General features: G+C 49.5%; 7 protein-coding genes across 7 annotated transcripts; 5 read left to right on the top strand and 2 right to left on the bottom strand.

Annotated features, from left to right (window-relative positions):
* Positions 1 to 272: 272 nt before the first annotated feature.
* On the top strand, positions 273 to 1,038 carry UA08_04534 (Protein mago nashi-like protein; the record flags this gene model as incomplete). The annotated part of the gene is made up of 6 exons (XM_020267345.1): positions 273 to 310; positions 361 to 398; positions 459 to 554; positions 615 to 678; positions 736 to 823; positions 895 to 1,038. The coding sequence occupies 6 exons, from the start codon at positions 273 to 275 to the stop codon at positions 1,036 to 1,038; spliced, it is 468 nt and encodes a 155-aa protein (XP_020120157.1).
* Positions 1,039 to 1,637: 599 nt separating this feature from the next.
* UA08_04533 (hypothetical protein) lies at positions 1,638 to 2,878 on the top strand (the record flags this gene model as incomplete). The annotated part of the gene is made up of 4 exons (XM_020267344.1): positions 1,638 to 2,060; positions 2,140 to 2,290; positions 2,381 to 2,738; positions 2,812 to 2,878. The coding sequence occupies 4 exons, from the start codon at positions 1,638 to 1,640 to the stop codon at positions 2,876 to 2,878; spliced, it is 999 nt and encodes a 332-aa protein (XP_020120156.1).
* Positions 2,879 to 3,879: 1,001 nt separating this feature from the next.
* UA08_04532 (hypothetical protein) lies at positions 3,880 to 8,024 on the bottom strand (the record flags this gene model as incomplete). The annotated part of the gene is made up of 2 exons (XM_020267343.1): positions 3,880 to 6,178; positions 6,235 to 8,024. The coding sequence occupies 2 exons, from the start codon at positions 8,022 to 8,024 to the stop codon at positions 3,880 to 3,882; spliced, it is 4,089 nt and encodes a 1,362-aa protein (XP_020120155.1).
* Positions 8,025 to 9,404: 1,380 nt separating this feature from the next.
* UA08_04531 (Ammonium transporter 1) lies at positions 9,405 to 11,178 on the top strand (the record flags this gene model as incomplete). Its single annotated transcript, XM_020267342.1, has 6 exons — positions 9,405 to 9,503; positions 9,581 to 9,645; positions 9,703 to 9,957; positions 10,029 to 10,703; positions 10,764 to 10,995; positions 11,065 to 11,178. 6 exons carry the CDS (start codon positions 9,405 to 9,407, stop codon positions 11,176 to 11,178), a joined length of 1,440 nt encoding a protein of 479 aa, XP_020120154.1.
* A 494-nt stretch (positions 11,179 to 11,672) lies between these two features.
* On the top strand, positions 11,673 to 13,270 carry UA08_04530 (hypothetical protein; the record flags this gene model as incomplete). Its single annotated transcript, XM_020267341.1, has 6 exons — positions 11,673 to 11,843; positions 11,958 to 12,074; positions 12,172 to 12,569; positions 12,644 to 12,752; positions 12,816 to 12,971; positions 13,055 to 13,270. 6 exons carry the CDS (start codon positions 11,673 to 11,675, stop codon positions 13,268 to 13,270), a joined length of 1,167 nt encoding a protein of 388 aa, XP_020120161.1.
* Positions 13,271 to 13,924: 654 nt separating this feature from the next.
* UA08_04529 (Tubulin beta chain) lies at positions 13,925 to 15,845 on the top strand (the record flags this gene model as incomplete). Its single annotated transcript, XM_020267340.1, has 9 exons — positions 13,925 to 13,936; positions 14,052 to 14,075; positions 14,153 to 14,178; positions 14,242 to 14,283; positions 14,360 to 14,414; positions 14,478 to 14,933; positions 14,997 to 15,331; positions 15,395 to 15,754; positions 15,812 to 15,845. 9 exons carry the CDS (start codon positions 13,925 to 13,927, stop codon positions 15,843 to 15,845), a joined length of 1,344 nt encoding a protein of 447 aa, XP_020120160.1.
* A 559-nt stretch (positions 15,846 to 16,404) lies between these two features.
* Positions 16,405 to 17,950, bottom strand: UA08_04528 (hypothetical protein; the record flags this gene model as incomplete). The annotated part of the gene is made up of 2 exons (XM_020267339.1): positions 16,405 to 17,424; positions 17,531 to 17,950. 2 exons carry the CDS (start codon positions 17,948 to 17,950, stop codon positions 16,405 to 16,407), a joined length of 1,440 nt encoding a protein of 479 aa, XP_020120159.1.
* Between the last annotated feature and the right edge of the window lie 1,261 nt (positions 17,951 to 19,211).

Here is a 19,211-nt window from a genome sequence, read left to right as displayed (position 1 = left end):
TTGATACTCAGATTGCAGGCGGCCTCCACAGCCGTGAACGCATGCGCGGGGTTGACAAACAAACAATCGATGTCTACTTGTCCATTTGCCCGTGCCTGCGCAACCTGGCCGGACTGTGTGGATGACTAAGCAGAGCTAGCCACTTAGTTAAGTTAGTTAACTAACTCCTTAGGCGCCCGCGCTTGCGCTTGCCGCTCCCCGCTGATAATAATACGAAGTCGTCGCGTTTGGCCAGCTCTCACAATATCTTTCGCTGCTGAAGATTTCGAGCCATGTCGGACCTCAACGAACCTTTCTACCTCCGCTACTAGTAAGGCGCACACTCTGGCCCAGGTTCCTCCGCTGCTAACAGCCATGCAGCTCAGGTCATTCTGGGCGGTTTGGACATGAATTTCTAGGTAAGACGAGCTGAGCTGGCTGTCCCTTGGTATTCATTGCATGAACTGACGCGTCCGCAGAGTTTGATTTCCGCACGCTCGGCGATGGACGGAGCGCCTCGGCTCGTTACGCGAATAACTCCAATTATCGAAATGACTCCCTGATCCGCAAAGAAAGTGAGACTTCGGCCTCGCCCGCCAACATAGCGACTCTACAATGCTAATTCAACCATCTAGTGTGTGTCAGCTCCCTTTTGATTGCGGAGATTAAGCGCATCATCAAGGACAGCGAGATCATGAAGTATGGCAGCCGTCGCCCCCCACCTTAATGCTGTCTTCTTGCTAACCTAGCCGCCAGGGAGGACGATTCCAAATGGCCACAGAAGAACAAAGACGGACGACAGGAGCTGGAGATCCGACTGGGGAGTGAACATATCTCATTTGAGGTAACGCTTGCATATCCGCGCCGCATCGCTGCTGGATCTACGTACTAACCGGCAATTTTGCTTGCCTGCAGACCGCAAAGATCGGATCCCTGGTGGACGTGACCGAGTCTGCCGACCCAGAGGGACTACGTGTTTTCTACTATCTCGTTCAAGATCTCAAGGCGCTTGTTTTCTCGCTCATTTCTCTTCATTTCAAGGTAAATTTTGGCCTCTGAGTGACCTGCAAAGACGCCCTGCTGACTGCATATTTCTCCGCACGCAGATCAAACCCATTTAAAAGCTTGAGTAGGGGCGGGAAAGGCATACCGATGATAATAACTTTACGAGCGGCGTTTATTGGCATGGTTTTTTTTTGTATAGGGACAGTGGCAAAGTTCACAGTTTAGTTGTGCACAGTTTGCGTGGACCAATCATGGGCGCTTATCCACGCTCAGCCAAATGCGGTGTAGATGATGGATGAATGGACAAGCAAGCATAGTAAATAGTGCAGTTGTAGCAGCCACAAGTAGGGTGTAATCAAAGCTCTGTGCAGTGCTGGTGGTCATTCTCTTCCCCGCGATCGCATGATCAGTGAACCTGCGAAGTTGGAAGTTGGAGCATGCCTGCCCTTTCCCTTTCCAGCTAAGACAACCACGACATCGCTGCTGCTGCTGCTGCTCCCACCCATTTCGTCCATACCGCCTCTCTTTCTCTCTCTCTCACACCTGGCGATTCATACCTTTTCCTTGCAGGACCTTTCGTTCATCTTGTGCTGTTTTTGTAAATTAATTCTTTTAATTCCCCCCGATGTCATTTTCCTTCTGAATCTGCACCAATGCCGACGCCGAGCGACAATACCCATACTCCGCCGTCGACCGCCAGCGAAGAGTCGATTGCGCATACAACCTGCCCGCCAGAGATAATACGAGCATCTGCGTTTTCAGTCGCTTCAGAAGAGCGCTCTGCTGATGACGACGATGACGATGCCATTGAACAAGGGACTGTATCGGCCGTCGTCGAGTCAACGCTGCAGGGCCGAGTTGGCGATGCTACGTCATTAGTGGTAGAGACAACATCGGACTCATCGCTGAAGAGACGTGCCATCGAGGAAGATACGGTTATGGACTCTCCGAGCCCGGCCAGCACATCTTCGGAGAGTAAAGACGACCAGCCGAGTCCTACGGCATCGCAGGCGTCGTCTGTTGCTCCGTCCTCATCTACATCGTCCTATCTCAGTTCGGAGTTCTCCAATGTTCGGGTATGTTCTCATTCTAGGAATACCAGATGAGAGTGAAGGACAGCACATGTGTGTTCATCCGTTGCTAACCTTCCAGTAGCTCCTGCCGAATCACACTTGTTCCTTTTTGCGAACCGGAAGCAGATTCGAGGGCACCCAAGAGTCGGATCATCAGGTCTATAATGTACATGTTGAAATAAAACACGTTGACATGGCGGAATCATATCTATGCGGCTACCTACGCATACAGGGTAAGTTGCTTACATTACACCTTCGTTCTTGAGAGAGTTTTCTGCATAAATACACGATCGGACATCGACTAACAGCCGGTATTCTTTTAGGGCTTACTGAAGAGCATCCGACTTTGACCACATTTTTCGAAGGAGAAATAATCGGCACGAAGCACACGTTTCAGACCAAGCACGAGCATTGGGGCGCCAACGAGAAAACCGATATGCAACACTGGGCGCGGTTTGAAGCATGGCGGCCGCTTGCAAAGCAGGCAAAGAAGGCCGATTTCACGTATCGGAACTTTGCACAGCGAGAGCATCTTTTCATGCGCTGGAAAGAGTATTTCCTCGTGCCAGATCACCGAGTCCGCCAAATCACCGGTGCTAGTTTTGAAGGATTCTATTATATATGTTTCAACCAGATAGAAGGAACTGTCAGCGGGATATATTTCCATGCAAAAAGCGAGAGGTATGCTTGGGACATTCTTTCAATTTAAACAAATAACTCTCGTCAACTGACTGCTAATGATATATTACCCCAGATTTCAAAAACTTGAGCTGACGCATATCGAAGACCGTGGGAGTACCCCGGCGATTGAATTTCGCTAAATCAGATGATTATTGACGAACATATCTTATTCGGATCGAAGGATGCGACAGCTAGGATCATGAAATTTATGTATGCTTGACCATTTGATGCTCAAGCTGTTGGTGCTTATGATAACTCTATTGGTACAATGATGCTGGGTTTGATTTTTTTTTATTTTTATTTTTATTTTTATTTTTTTGTTTTTGTTTTCTGCTGGTTGAAACACAAAACATAGGGGTCTTCGGGGTTTTTAGTTATTTTCCTTCTGTTTTACGTGTCATTAGTTACTATCACTATACCCTCTTCCTCTTTGCCCTCCTATTCCTCCTCTCTATTGGGCCCTATTCTCCCTCCTTGTTACGAAATGAGGACGCAGCGCAATCTTTATTTCCTCCCCCCCCCCTTTCTCTTCTTGTTGATTTTCTGAACTTACAAAGATAATCATCATCTATTACGTTTTATTTCGTCGTCCTATTTTTGTTTTCTTTTGCAATCTTCAAGCCTTCCAGAGAGGAGGATGGCGCTTATATAGGTTCTTTTTGTTAAACTCTAGTTACTAGGTATACATACCATATCCCTCTTTACATTATTTTTTTTTTCCCCCAGTGTTTGGGTTTGACTAAGGAACGGAGAACAAATGTACTGTACGGCTCTATCTACATTTTTGTTCCAAAGGGTGATCTACGTAGTACTATTACTCATGTTGAATGACAGGCATGAAAAGAATGGGCCCAGTGTGACACATGCATTGCAAGAGTATACGTAAGTAGAACGACTCTAGTGCAATGGATGGAAAAGACAAGTATTGTTTTAGAAGAGTATGCAATGATGCTTTGTATGCGATTCTATATGGCATGGCTTACATTTTGCAGTCAATGAGAAACATAAAACAAAACGTGAAACATGTGTTTCGGGTATCGTTGTCGTGTACTGAGGAAGGTATGGTTATGAGGTAAAGAGAAAGGAGCATGAAGAAATAAATGCTAAGAGGAAAGAAAAAATGAATGGAAGGGAGGCAAATCTACAGGTACGGACTCGAGTTGTGCCTGCTACTAGAACTCGAGTTACTTGTAGAAACACTTCCAGCTTCACTGCTAGGTGTCTGCGGCTCGACGACAACCTGGTTCCTGATGGACACAATCCATTCGTGCTGCAACAGTTCTGCCGCGGTAGGTCTCTTCAAGGGATCGCGCTCAAAGCAGCGGCGCAGGAAATCAACACCCAAGTCACTGAGTTGCTCGCGGCTTGGAAGTTGAGGTTGATTTCCCTGCGCGATATTGTACATTATCGCCCATTCGTTGTCGAGGGATGACCATGGACGTCGGCCCGTTGCCATTTCCAATATCACGCATCCAAGCGACCAGATATCGATGGCGCCTTGACGGTCGACTAGGCTGGACGTGTCGCCTCGAATCACTTCGGGAGACATGTACATGGGTGTGCCGGTCATGGTCTTTTGGTTCTTGCGTTGAGCTTCTTTGGCGCCGAGTCCATCCTTATGACCACCGACCGCGTTCGTGAAGGCATCTGTGTTTGCTACCGTCTTGCCCTGACGCGCGATGATCTTGGCAGCGCCAAAGTCGACATATTTGATGACTCCATTGTGGTCCAGTAAGATATTCTCAGGCTTAATGTCACGGTGGATGATGCCGACTTGGTGTAAGTAGGCCAAGCCTTCCAAAAGCTGAAGGGCATAAACCATTATAAATGTCTCATCCTCAATACGGCCGTGCTCCAGTAATCCCGCTAGGGACCCCCCAGAGCAGTATTCCATAAAAATGTAGACCTTGTCACGATGCACCTCAATACCATAATAAGAGACAATATTGGGGTGGTCGAGGACTTCAAGGACACCCATTTCATCTCGGATCTGCTGCGCGATCACAGGGATGAGCTGAGGATCCTGGAGGCGAATTTCTTTAACAGCCATAAGATAGTTGCTGTCGAGATTGATGCCAACGTATACAGAGCCAAACGTTCCACCGCCGATGAACTGACCTTGCTGCCATGGAAGTGAGACATTGGTTGCGGACGAGGACAGAGCTGTAAGTGAACGATCGGCCTCATTTGAGCCTTCCAGAACCTTGCCCACTGCCTGCCGTTTGGCATCTCGCAAATCTTCGAGCGTGGCAATATGTGCAAGGTGCTGTTCTCGGACTAATTTGGCCGCTTCTTCGTCACTAAGGATTCTGCCTCCACCGCCATATCTCATCATACCACCGCGTGTCTCATCCAGGCGTTTATTCTCGGCCTGAGCTGCCAGTGTTGATCTAGCGCCCATGATGTCAAAGTGAGAGATGAGGACTGACATACAGCCTGCGACTTTGACTCTAAGTTGCGAATATTGCGCGTCGTCCATAGACAGGAGATGGTTACTTGATGTGATTGCCATGGCGAACTCCAAGGCAGCCACTGCCCACTTGAATGTTCTTCTATCCGATGCATCACAATCATCACAGATGAATGAAACCCATTCGAGAGATAGCTCCACTAACCGCGCACTATTCATAGCTCGTCTGTTGGCGTCCACATAGCTAGACGAACGTTTCCCAAATTCTGTCGCAAATGCATAGCAAGCCTGAATGAGCTCGCTATTCTCAATGCCCTTTTCTCTGAGCTGCTGGCGAATCACGGCTACACTGTCCATGATCGTCATGGATAGCTTGAAAGAAATCTTCTTTATCTTGTTCAACTCGGCATTGACTCGTCCTAGATTGGCGCGGTGCTCTATAGCGATATCGAGCTTTATGTTAGTCAACTGGGCCAGCTCAGCTCGCGCACTGACAAGTCGCTGCTGCGTCCCATCCGCAACAAGTCGCAACTTCCCTGGTCGAACATCAGTTGGTTGCTCCAATCCTTCCACTTCCATGACCTTGCCGATCCAGTGAAGCTGACGCTCCGGGCGTATAACAAGGATATATGGGAAGTAAGAAGAATCTTTGGGGTCATCCTCCTCCCGAAACGATGTACCCAGTATCGATTGAATATCAACAGGCTGGTTCCAAAGGGCGTGGTGAGCGATCAGATAGACACCTTTCTGTCCAACGGAGTCATTCGAAGTGATAAGGAAATGATCGGAAATCAAAAGGGCCTCAAAGAAGTCGTCAGATATGTCTCCACCAAGGTTGTACTCGGTTGCATTTTCGAACAACTGTCGGAGAAAGCGAGAGAATCGATAAAGCTTCCGTTGGCGAACACGGGTCGAATCCAGACTGCTCTTGTAGCGCTTATCCATGTCGGCAGGATCCTCGTCTGCACGCGGCGAAAGTTCCCGCTCGAAATGTATCATCAATCGTTGAAGAGACTTTGCTGTCAACGCACTAGAAATGTGTTAGATGAGGTCTATATCAAAAGGAACAGATTGCACTTTACTTACCTGAACTGTTCTGCGACTTCAATATCACCACTCTGGAGCTGACGACCAATCTCGTTTGAGAAGTCCCACTCTTGTTCCAGGATCTCAGCTTCTTTGAAGGTATTTTTATTGGCATTGAGTTTCCAATTGAGGAGTCGGAAGTAATATTTCATGGCATCTACCACAACGGCATCAAAGTTCTCGTCGATACATGGCGGAAGATCCCAGCCTGGCTCGGGCTTTGAGATGACGAGGTAACGATGTTTAATCTCCACTGCTACCTTCATCATGATCTGAAATTGCGATATCATTTGATCCACCAAGATCGGTGACTGCTGAGCCGGGTCTTTCATCTTCCTTGCATATGAGAGGCGGACACGAATGATCTCTTGTATGAGTCGAGACGGGAAATTGATAAGAGTAAGCAGCTCTTCGATATATGGAGGCAGATGGCGCTTTGAAAATGCTTCCGCATTCTCAATAAGCGTACTTTTAGCTTTGTTGATTACCTCGCCAATGTCGATGATCATATTATGCTCGCCTTGTAACGTTTTCAGTCCGTCTTCCTTCATGATCCGATCCAAAAATGATCCATCATCAGAGAGATTAGCGCTGGTCATTCTATTTCGCGGCTTAGTGAAATCCAATTCATCGTTGCCAACCCAGTTTTGCAAGATAGCCAACTCTGTATTGATCAGTTGCGTGGTATTGTGCCAGGCGCAAACAGCCTCGCAGCTTTCGTGAAATTGGTCGGAAGCGGCTCTGGGATTGGCAGTCTCCATGTCTTTTCTTGTAGGATAGAGATATTCGCAATGACTGATTTTGGCAACAATGTCCTCAACCTGTTCGATAGCAGGCTTTCCTATTTCCTTTTCACCTTTGATCTCAAAGTTGATGATATCTTCGATGATAGGGCCCAAGTCTGCGCGAGCATCTTGAATAAGTTTCTTCTGCAGTAGAATGCTCCTGCCGCACGTTTTTGCTCGCACACCTAACCAAATCTCGCTATTCATGGCAGGCGAACGCCCTGTTTCCGTCGACCCCATCAATCTCTGCTTCTCCTGTCTGACAACATCACCCTTCAGAACAGATGCCAACATAGCATGCCATTCCAGACGTTCCTGGTTTTTGGGGTTCTTCAGCTCCTCGAGCGTCGGCTGATTGTCGTTCTCTGCAAGAAAGAGTTGGATGTCAGGATCGTACTGGTCATCTTCGAAAGGAATTTCTGAAGACGGCGAAGGGTCATCCACGTCGGCGTCGATGGTGTTCATGGCCTGGAAGTCGCCAAACTGCTGATACCAAGCCTGCGGGTTCGCGCGTAATCGTTGCACATAGGCCTTTTCCTGGGCGCGGTATTGAGCGTTGGGGTCGCGGCGGGCATTACGTTTCGTGGACGACGAACGACGGCCGTCATTTTGGAGATTGATGAAGTGCGGTGGCCGTCGCTGAGGGGCGTATGTGTTTGATGGCGTCCTTGCAGGGCCCGACGGACGTTGGAGCCTCAGGTCTCGGTCGGGCCCAGGGACTCCATCGGCGAGAGTCAAATTTTCAAACGCCGGAGTGTTCACCAGACTGCTTCCACGAGGCCGCCCCGGCGGGCGCGGTGACCATGTTGACGCATATCCAGAAGACAGAGGTCCCACTGAATTAGCAAGAGACTGCGGCGATGTTGCGGTAGGCGTTGGCTGGCCCTCGAGCTCGTCGAGATCGGAGGCTGATCGCACAATGTAGGCCGGGGGCGAACTGTACTCATCGCCTGAACCAGAACCGTCTGAATCGGGGGCGTTCATGATGATATCTGCGCCGTCCATGACTGGCGACGCGCTCAATGGACGGACCAGGTAATAAGCAACAGACGGATTCACCTTGAGCGAGCTAAGTCCTAAAAGGGGATGATGAGTTGTCGTTCCCACCAATGGCTGTGGCTGTGGCTGTGGCTGTGCGGGTGTGAATTGGTGTTGGTGTGGCTTGCTCGGTTACTCGCAGTGCAGCATTTCTAACGCACGAGCTGATGCTGCCTGACAGGTCAGGCATGCAACGTGTCAACCAGCTATGATTAACTAAGGCTTAACTTATAATATCACTACGGAGCAACTACTCCGTATGGAGTAGGCCCTAGTATGGAGAACCGAGTCTCTAGAGTAAGCTGTAAGCATGTCCCGGCGCTTGACGCGGAACAGCACATGGCAGATGCACACACACACACACACACGAGGCAGGCTCCGAGTACGGCGAGGCTAGAGAAATGTACGGGTGACGAAGAATAGCACAAAATCCAGGGTTCGTGGTATTGCGCAGTCCAGCCAATCACACGGCCTGCCTGCTTATCTGGCGGTTTGATGCCAAGCGTTTGGGGGCGGCGGACACGGGCCTGATAAGGAATGCTTAGCATTGCTTTTGCTATGGATGGATGATGGAGGATGGATGATGATGGACGTTCCCAGCGGGCATGCGCTGCGGATATATATCGCTCGCAGCAATATCTTGGTGCAGGCTTTGAGTTATCGCAAAAGGCACGGGCAAGTGCGAACAGTCATAAGAAGTTCTAAAGCAAACCCGGCTGATTGACCCACGCGGCAAAGATAAGACCCCCACTGCGCGGGCCAATCATGATCCGCGGCCATCCTGCCCGTCATGTTAGGCATTGTTGTAAATCGCAGCCTCAGGCTCCATCGAGTCGTCGCTGCAGGAACGGAGAATGGCTTTCTTCCACCTTCGCCCGGAGTCCGGAGTAACGCCGTGCCTTTACACGCGATCCCGATCAGCAGCCTGAAACAGGAGCGTCGTCTGCAATATCCAGGGCCAAATTGCCAATAGACCGCGAGCATTGGCCACGCAAAAATGTCCGAGTCAATAGATCCGCGGTACCCCCAGCGTGGGTGGTGATAGGTGGCGCGCTAAGCGGCCCCGTCGTCCCTAGATTCCCGCTATCTGCGCTTTCGAGAAATGCAAAAGGAGATGCAAATCAAATCACTTAATAAGTGGTTGACCTGTTATCTCTTGGCAATGGCCTGCGTCGGCCCTCCGCAAATTATCGTCTCGGCGCTAGTGGACCAGATCGATCGACCGTATATAATTAGTATACCTCGCTCCCTCGCCCTTGGTCTCGATACACGTTCCTTCTTCAGCCAGAGAGATTTTCTTCAACATCGGCCCTGGTCAAGACACACACGACTATCATATAAGCCGTCATGTCGGACTCGGGAGACTACGTTCCCCTGGTCCCTTACAATGGGACCGCAGCAACCGGTGGTGACTCATTAACCGTGGACCTCAATGTGTTCTACGATGTCCGTCTCTCTCTCTCTCTCTCCCCTCTGCAGTATCATTGGTAGTGGTGGTGGCGGTTGCTCATGAATTCATCTAGGCTGGCGATATTGCGTGGATTATCACCGCCACGGCCCTGGTCTTGCTTATGATTCCCGGTGTTGGGTATGTCTACGCTCCCTTCTTCTGCAGAGGGCGCCGAGTCTAATGCTATTGCCCTAGTTTCTTCTATTCTGGTCTGGCCCGTCGCAAATCAGCCCTCTCCCTCATCTGGCTGTCCATCATGGCCACTGGCGTCATTTCCTTTCAATGGTTCTTCTGGGGCTACTCGCTCGCCTTTTCCCACTCGGCCGGAACGTATATCGGAGATCTGGCCAACTTTGGTTTCATGAATGTTTTGGGTGCTCCCTCCGTGGGCAGCTCAAAGGTCCCTGACCTTTTGTTCGCTGTCTACCAGGGAATGTTCGCTGCCATCACGTAAGTAGGACTGTATGATAAGCAGATTCGTCTTTCAAAAAGACTAATGTGGCAATCTTTCCCCCTTCTAGTGTCGCTCTGGCTGTTGGTGCCGTTGCTGAGCGTGGTCGCATGCTTCCTTGTGTTGTCTTCATGTTCGTCTGGTCGACCATCATCTATGACCCTATTGCGTGCTGGACCTGGAACTCGTCCGGCTGGGTATACAAACTGGGAGGTCTCGATTTCGCTGGTGGTACGCCCGTGCACATTTCGTCCGGTGCCGCTGCCCTTGCCTATTCCCTGATGCTCGGCAAGCGCCGTGGTCACGGTACCCATGAACTCAACTACCGACCTCACAACGTGACTCACGTCGTCATTGGAACAGTTTTCCTATGGGTCGGATGGTTCGGCTTCAACGCCGGTTCCGCCCTGAGTGCCAATATCCGTGCTGTCATGGCTGCCGTTGTCACCAACCTGGCGGCTTCCGTCGGAGGTGTCACCTGGTGTCTCCTTGATTACAGACTCGAGAAGAAGTGGTCCACTGTTGGCTTCTGTTCCGGTGTCATTGCTGGTCTAGTTGCCATTACTCCTGCCTCTGGTTTCGTTCCTGCATGGTCTGCCGTTATCTTTGGCATTGTCGGTGCTATCGCTTGCAACTACGGCACTAAGCTCAAGTACCTGTTGCAGATTGATGATGCTCTTGATATCTTCGCTGTCCATGGTATTGGTGGCTTGGTCGGAAACCTTCTCACTGGTCTCTTTGCTGCGTATGTGCACCCATGGATCCCCAATCTTTCTGAATGGATAGAGAACTAATTGTTGAACAGTGACTACATCGCTCGCCTTGACGGATCGACGGTGATCGACGGCGGATGGCTCAACCACAACTACATCCAACTTGCCTATCAATTGGCCGACTCTGTCAGCGGTCTTGTATACTCTTTCTTTGGCTCGTGTATTATTCTCTTTGTCATCAACTTCATTCCTGGTCTCAGCCTGCGGTCCCCCGAGGAGGATGAGATTATGGGTATTGACGACGCCGAAATCGGCGAGTTTGCTGTGAGTTTTTCCAGTTTGAAGACTACTCGTTGCCTTTGTCACAATTGCTAACGTTTCTCTTTCTTCTAGTATGACTATGTCGAGATCACACGTGATGTGATTGGAGCCAGCGATGGAGACTCGGTTGCCATTAGCAAGCACAACTCTCTCGAGAACGCACCGGCTGAAGAGTCCAAGGTGTAAAAAACATAACGTCCCTAAATCCTACTCTTTTTTTTTTCCCGATTGAGCAGCCCTTGTCCATTCATTTCTCTCTTCTTGTGTTCACTCGTGGAGCCTGTCGTTTCATTGTCACATACTAGATTTGATACATTTATTTAATACTGAATAGATACCCAATAAAATTAAGAAAACTAAAATATGAAACTTATACCATTTCTTCAACTGGTTTGTCGACCTACAAATACATACATAACAATAGTACTACTATACAGGGAAAAGGCAAGCTGATGGCATCGTGGGATGCTATTGGGCAATTATGTATAGCAAAGCTCCGTCGGCCCCACCAAAAGCTAGCAACTTCCATCGCGGTGCAGCCTGGCAAGCTCTCTTGCAACTCTTTTCCCTTGTTTGGGCTCTCGCATACATCCATATCACTGAGCAAATTACTTTACTCCATACTCCCCTTCATAATTATTATAAACGCCTCCCGGCGTGAGCGAGCCAAATCCAGCGTAATGGCCGAAGAAGAGCGGAAGGCATCCGCAAGCGGGTTTCCCACAGACCCAGCAGACTTCGATGCCGATCCACGAATCTCGTTCTCGAAGCTCGATGGGAAATTTATTTTGGAGACGGATGACGGCCAGGAGTTTGCGTATGATGATGCGCTAAAACGCTGGGTGCAAACGGTATGTTTCCCCTGGCGCAAGTCAAGCTATGCGGATGTGAATATGGCTTGTGCATACATACATCTCTATGTTCCTATAGACATATATTCATTGTTAACCCAATATATGATCTAGATTGACGATGCTTTACTGGAACAACAGCGACAGGCGTACAGAGTCGAAGGAGTAGACGAGGAAGAGACAGTGACAAGGTCTCAATTGAGGAAGAAGAAACGAAAGCTTGGAGACGATGTAAGGAAAAACCCATGTCCCCTACAAACACTCATCACCTCCCGATCAATATATCATGTCTTTTCCATGTCCAGAGACTAAAACGTTATTGCCCCAGGAAAACGGCCAAAAGCAGAAGAAGCCCCGCGTGAATACCGCAGTGTACATCACATCTATACCCCTCGACGCAACGCTAGACGAGATTCGCGATGTGTTCTCTAAATGCGGCGTGATCGCCGAAGAGATCGATAGCGGCCGACCACGAATAAAGATGTATATGGACGACGATAGCAAGTTCAAGGGCGAAGCGCTAGTCGTCTACTTTCGGCCGGAGTCAGTGAATCTCGCCATTCAGATGCTTGACGAGTCCAATTTCAGGATAGGACAGTCGGGCCCGCTGGGTCCGATGAAGGTGCAGGCGGCGGACTTCTCGTTCAAGAGCCAGCAAGAAGCCCCGACTAGCATCAGCATGCGGGATAAGAAGAAGATAATGCAGAGGACGCAAAAGTTGAATAGGTAACCGGCGTTGCTTTTTCCTGGTGGGAGGATGATACTTGGACCACGGCTGATCTTTTATTGTTTTACAATAGCAAACTCGCCGATTGGGACGACGATGATCCTTCAGCGCTGCCCGACACCAGTTCGCGATTGGAAAAGGTGGTGGTCTTGAAACATATGTTCACGCTGGAGGAAATCGAGGTACGAGTCCGAAGAAAGAGAAGTTGAAAAGTTAGCGATGCCCAATACTAATGTCGACTACAGAAAGATCCCGCCGCAATTCTTGATATCAAGGAAGATATTCGCGACGAATGCTCCAAGTTGGGCGACATCACGAATGTCGTTCTCTACGATAAGGAGCCCGACGGCGTGGTCACGGTACGCTTCAGCGACCCCGACGCGGCTAGGCAATGCGTGAAGGTTGGTAGCTATCCTATGCCGAACCCGTGTCCCTTTTTAAACTAGCCCGAGGCCCAGACTGATATTTACATCCTTATTTGCAGACCATGGGAGGCCGATATTTTGGCGGAACTCAAGTGGTGGCCTATATCTCCGACGGATCTGAGAAGTTCAAGAAAACCAATGAGAAACGCGCCGCGCTGGAAGACCTGGCTGAAGGACGCGACCCAGATGATGAGGCGGAACGCTTAGAGGTGTTTGGGTCGTGGCTTGAGAATCAACGAGAGAGCGAGCGGGTTGTGGAAAATTCTGCTCGATGAGATGTCTAGTATGGTTATGCAGGAGACGTGTACTGTATTTGTAGGGGGGACTGCTTGTTATGTCACCATACTCTGTTGACTGGGGCTCCAATTCCGCACGTTCGTTGGCAGTGGCACCATCACTCCTTTAGTCGCCGCGAGTCTTGGGCAGAGCCGGTGGGGTGCTTTGCATAGTCTCACAGGCCGGCTGAGAGGCTTATACTGACCTGGCATAGTCGATCATCTTAGCGCAGTCTATGTTTGCAGGCTGTTCTTTCGTATCTTTTGCATAATTTTTCTTCTTTGCTGCAGAGAACAGAGCAGTAGGATGACAAAGTAGTAGTCCGCACGAGCAGCAATGGCTAGAAGGAAAAGGAAGTTGAGGCGGTGATGAAGAGTAGGTAGGAGGAGGGAAAGAAGATGAGTTTTGGCTGTTGAACTCCTGACGGGCAGGTCGGGAGACGCTAGCCCGGAATAGGCCTGGCGGGCCCCCTTTCTGGGCTTTGTTGACGCCCGCACAATTTGGACAAGTCGCAGTGCGTGTCTTGCCTCTTGACCGCTCTCTCTCTCTCTCTCTCTCTCCTCTCTCTCGACCTGCTCTCCTCGTCTTGAATTTATCTTCCCCCCCCCGTCCTCCTCCCCAATCCATATACCACCCATCGTCACTCCATCAAAATGCGTGAGATTGTAAGTCTTGCCCTCTCCTGACGCGTCTCGGGAATCTGTGTTGGGCCCCTGACCGTTGACCACCCCACTTGTCTGGTATGTGTACACTGTGCTGACCTGCCTTTGTCGTCTATAGGTTCACCTCCAAACCGGTCAATGCGTAAGTTGGATCTTTCTATCGAGGAATGTTTGGGCGAGAGAATCGAAATGTTGATATCGCGGCGGCTGTTTTGACAGGGTAACCAAATTGGTGCTGCTTTCTGGTGAGTCGGAAAACACGCAAAACCTACAGCGAAAAAAATATTCAAGACGCTGACGGTTTCTAGGCAAATTATCTCTGGCGAACACGGTCTCGACGGCGCCGGTCTGTGAGTATTTTCGACACGGCTTCCCAATAAATCAGGGGAGTAAAAAAAAAAATGGCACACGTCTGACAACATCCAGTTACAATGGCTCCTCCGACCTCCAGTTGGAGCGTATGAACGTCTACTTCAACGAGGTGCGTCAAAGCTTACCACCGAAAAGAAGGAATCGAAATAGTGTACTCACAAATCGATTCTAGGCCCAAGGAGGTAAATATGTCCCCCGTGCCGTCCTTGTCGACTTGGAGCCCGGTACCATGGACGCCGTCCGCGCTGGTCCCTTTGGTCAGCTCTTCCGTCCCGACAACTTTGTTTTCGGCCAGTCTGGTGCCGGTAACAACTGGGCCAAGGGTCACTACACCGAGGGTGCTGAGCTCGTCGACCAGGTCGTCGATGTTGTCCGTCGCGAGGCTGAGGCCTGTGACTGCCTCCAGGGTTTCCAGATCACCCACTCCCTTGGTGGTGGTACTGGTGCCGGTATGGGTACTCTCCTCATCTCCAAGATCCGTGAGGAATTCCCCGACCGTATGATGGCCACCTTCTCCGTTGTTCCCTCCCCCAAGGTCTCCGACACTGTCGTTGAGCCCTACAACGCCACCCTCTCCGTGCACCAGCTCGTTGAGCACTCTGACGAGACCTTCTGTATCGATAACGAGGTAGGCAGTTATGGTCTTGTCTTTTATATGTTTGAACTAGTCTGACTTCTGACTTCGATATAGGCTCTCTACGACATTTGCACTCGTACCCTCAAGCTCTCCCAGCCCTCTTACGGTGACCTGAACCACCTCGTCTCCACCGTCATGTCCGGTGTCACCACTTCCTTGCGTTTCCCTGGTCAGCTGAACTCTGACCTGCGCAAGCTTGCCGTCAACATGGTTCCCTTCCCTCGTCTTCACTTCTTCATGGTCGGCTTTGCTCCTCTGACCAGCCGTGGCTCCAACTCTTTCCGTGCCGTCACTGTTCCCGAGTTGACCCAGCAGATGTACGACCCTAAGAACATGATGGCCGCTTCTGACTTCCGTAACGGTCGTTACCTTACCTGCTCTGCTCTTTTGTATGTTATATCTCTCTCTTTTTTTTCCCCTCCTTCGTACATCATGTACTAACATGTAAATAGCCGCGGTAAGGTCTCCATGAAGGAGGTCGAGGACCAGATGCGCAACGTGCAGAACAAGAACAGCAGCTACTTCGTTGAGTGGATTCCCAACAACGTCCAGTCTGCTCTCTGCTCTGTTCCTCCTCGTGGTCTTAAGATGTCTTCCACTTTCGTCGGTAACTCCACCGCCATCCAGGAGCTCTTCAAGCGTGTTGGCGACCAGTTCACTGCCATGTTCCGTCGTAAGGCTTTCTTGCATTGGTACACTGGCGAGGGTATGGATGAGATGGAGTTCACTGAAGCCGAGAGCAACATGAACGACTTGGTCTCTGAGTACCAACAGTACCAGGATGCCTCTATCTCTGAGGGCGAGGAGGAGTAGTAAGTTTATCCTTATATTTCATTCACAAAATGGACAAGGCTAACTTTCCTCTCCAGTGTTGAGGAAGAGCCTCTTGAGGCCGAGGAGTAAATGTTCGTTTTGCATACATACGAGCTCGCGTAATACCCTCTAGTTTTCTCCTTTGTTTTTATGTCTATGTTGGTTCTTCAGAGAGAATAACAAAAAAAAGAAAAAGATCAAATGTCTCCATACATTCGATATCATCCACCTAGGCAACCAGTCTGTGTGATGTTCTTTTTTTTTTAATTTCTACTATCTGTTGCCAAACAGGAGTAATTAATAACTTACCAAATCCAATAAAATGAGCGTTTCTTTTCTAATTACTATTCTAGTTTATGAAAGTGTGCCATGCATCTATCTTTGTCAATGGCTGATTTGATATCAAGAATACTGACTACTAAAATTAGAAAGCAACAGAGGTTGGGTTAAAGGTGAGGAGGACAAAGGGATCAATGCTCAAATGAACGAAGCCACCAGTCGACCGACAAACATAACAGCATAGTTAACCACCTAGCTAGGTATGAATGTATAGAAACAGCAAAAGAGAGAGAAGGAAATCATGGGATCGTGTATGCATTAGTTGCATCCGAACATGCAGAGTGCAACGGTGAAGAATGGATTCAATTGATCACTGAACAAAAGGACATTGACCCCTTCTCTCTTTCTCGAGAGTCCTCATCTCCGAGGCCATATATTCCTTCCCTTTCCCATCAAAAGTCTTCGGCCCCATATTCGCAAGATCATATCCCTGCGGATAATACTTATCGCCTTGGTCACCGGGCAGTGGGAAGCGCATCAGACGCGCAACAATGGCTGCAGGACTCAACCATCTATTCCACAGGGTGGGCTTCACGTAATACGGTTCAGCATCCCAGGTTACAACGTGGTAGGCGCCTGTTTTTGGGTCTGGTTTATCCGCGAAGTTGCGAAAGCGCAGAAACTCGGGACGAGGGAGAGAGAGGTGGCGAAGGATGACTTTGCGGATGCCGAAGAGCAAAGGGATAGTCTGCTTGACGAGCCAGGGTGCGCTTGGATACAACATTGCCAGGCGGAGGCGCTCGTCCATCATGGAAGAGACAAACCAGTTGCCGATGAATTTCAAGGACCGAGGCAGTGAGTATGTCAGTACGGCGGTGGTCTGGTCGGCAGTGTCTCTGTTTGATTGCGCTGGGATCATGGCTCGTTTCTCATATTCTTGGGCCCAGATTGTGACCTCCTCGAGCCACTCGAGGCCGTCTTTGAACGAGGCCTGGCCTCCTTCCTTGGCTGCTTTGGCTGTGGGGAGGAAGGCCGAATAGTCAATGCCCAAGGCATCGCCAATGCTTTTCCAGAACACGCCCAGGGCACAACGTTCCAGCTCAGTAACTGAACGCCATTCATACTCGTTGATGAAGCGGATGGGCTCTGTTGCAAATAGGGAGAGAGTGTAGAGCATGTCTTCTTCTCTGACTGAGCCTGATTTGCGGTACGAGTGGTGAAGATACTTTGTGCGCGAGATGCCGATACGCGCGCGTATGGAGGCAGGATCATGCACGATGAATTCACCTATCAGGACGCACGTGTCGACGTAGCGTTTGCCAGAATAGAGGGCATTGGAGAATTGTTTGGTTTTCATGAGTGTACCTGATATGGTTGGGATGCCGTATGTCTAGACGAGTTGATTAGCTGCGGCTGCTTTCGAAAAAAAAAAAAAAAAAACTACAGGCGAAAGAAAGGAAGGGGGAAAAAAAAAAGGAAAAGGAGAAGAGACCTACACGAAAGAGAGCAAATTGAAGACTCTTTTCAAAGGTGAACGGGAATTCAAGGCGAGACATGGCCCTCTGAATCTCCCATGCCTCGAAATCCGTCATCTTCGCCAGGGAGGCGCGAGTAGGGTAATTGTAGCGTTTCTGCAATTGCCCAATGCGGCGAAAACGCAGCAGACGGACGAGGGGCAGATACAGAGTAAGAAAGAAGATGCAGAGAAGGCCTGACAAGGGAAGCGCATCGAGAGAGAGCAGAGCGTCTCCAAGACGGCGTACGGATTCCATCGTCAATTGATCCATGTTCATGTCGAGTCCGGACATCGCCTTGAAGGACTGGAAGGAGAGAAGAGGATGGAGGATGCTGGACGAGGGGATAGGGATAGCTGAGGGGAGAAAGAGGGAGGTGTTGTTTTCCTGAGCGAAGCTCATTCTGTCGGTTCCTCGATGGGCAATGTCACGCGGGGCAACGGAGAATTTTTTTTATTTTTTTTTTTCAAGCGTTTTCAGGTTCGCTTGAAAGGCAACGAACAGGGAACTGAGTATGACTATGGCCCAATCAACATGTACTTCAGGGTGTATTTGTAGCTATCGGTGAAGCCAGTTGGGGTTGCGGGCTTCCAAAAAGAGAAGCTCCAAAACGGAGGGAAAAAATGAATGTCTTGGAAGGCAACCAGAGCCAAAGGAACGAAGAGATTCCAAATGTTCGCTGGAGAGATCGAGAAGTCAGCGAAATGTGAGGCAATGAGAAGGATCCTCTCACCGTCCGTTTATATATACCTTAAACAATGAAACACGCAGGGGGTAATTTTAGAGCGCGCTGATATAAATATGGATTGCCCACGATTCTATATCGACGGGCTGACTTCATTATCGGCCATTCTGAGCCAATGGATTGGTGTTGGTGCGTGTTCGTGTGTGTAAATATATAAATATATAAATATATGTGTGTGTATATATACATATATCGTGGATATCTACGGCGTCGGGAGGGGGATGGGTACGAGGTATGATCCTCTAAAGTACCTGCCAACGCCATGCTCCACCTCAGCACGGAGATGGACTGAGTCAGGATCCAGAAGAATGGATTGCCTATGGACATGCAGCCTCTCATTGGCCTGGTGAGTATCATATACCAGTTTCATGCCCGACCTCGCTCACTTCCAGTCATTCATGCATACATGTACATACAACCCGTAGGCAGTCCGGTGCCCTAATCTTGTTTAATCACCCTTTCTTTATTAGTGCCCCCTTCAATCGGCTTCCGTCAGTCAGCTAGCCGATATCGTCGATTCCTAAGCGTTGCATGCTTAAGCGCTGGGCCTAGAGAGAACGCACTTGGATGACCCTACCCCCGGCCAACCAGATGGCAAAAGCAGTATCAAAAGTCCAGAACCCTCGGTAGAATAACACTGGATGGATGTCACAACCCCCACTCTACTTCTAGAAAGACCGCCCTTATGACTTGGGAGTTGGTGATGCTTGATCTCTCCGAATCAACAAGCCAAGTCAGATGCACGTCGGGGAATTTGTGTTTCTGCTGTCTTGTTTCTTCAGGACTACAAGCAGAAGTGACTAACAACCAGGCTTGCATGTAATGTATGTAATATTCGCCTTCTTCAGTTGTCTCCCATTTTCCCTCCTTACTCAAAGCGGCAATGATAGTAAGCGTTTCCTTCTTTGGGCAATATAC

This window comes from Talaromyces atroroseus (assembly GCF_001907595.1).
Source record: "Talaromyces atroroseus strain IBT 11181 chromosome Unknown scaffold_5, whole genome shotgun sequence".
Classification (NCBI taxonomy): Eukaryota; Fungi; Ascomycota; class Eurotiomycetes; order Eurotiales; family Trichocomaceae; genus Talaromyces; species Talaromyces atroroseus.
This window is presented reverse-complemented; position numbering and strand designations above follow the sequence as displayed.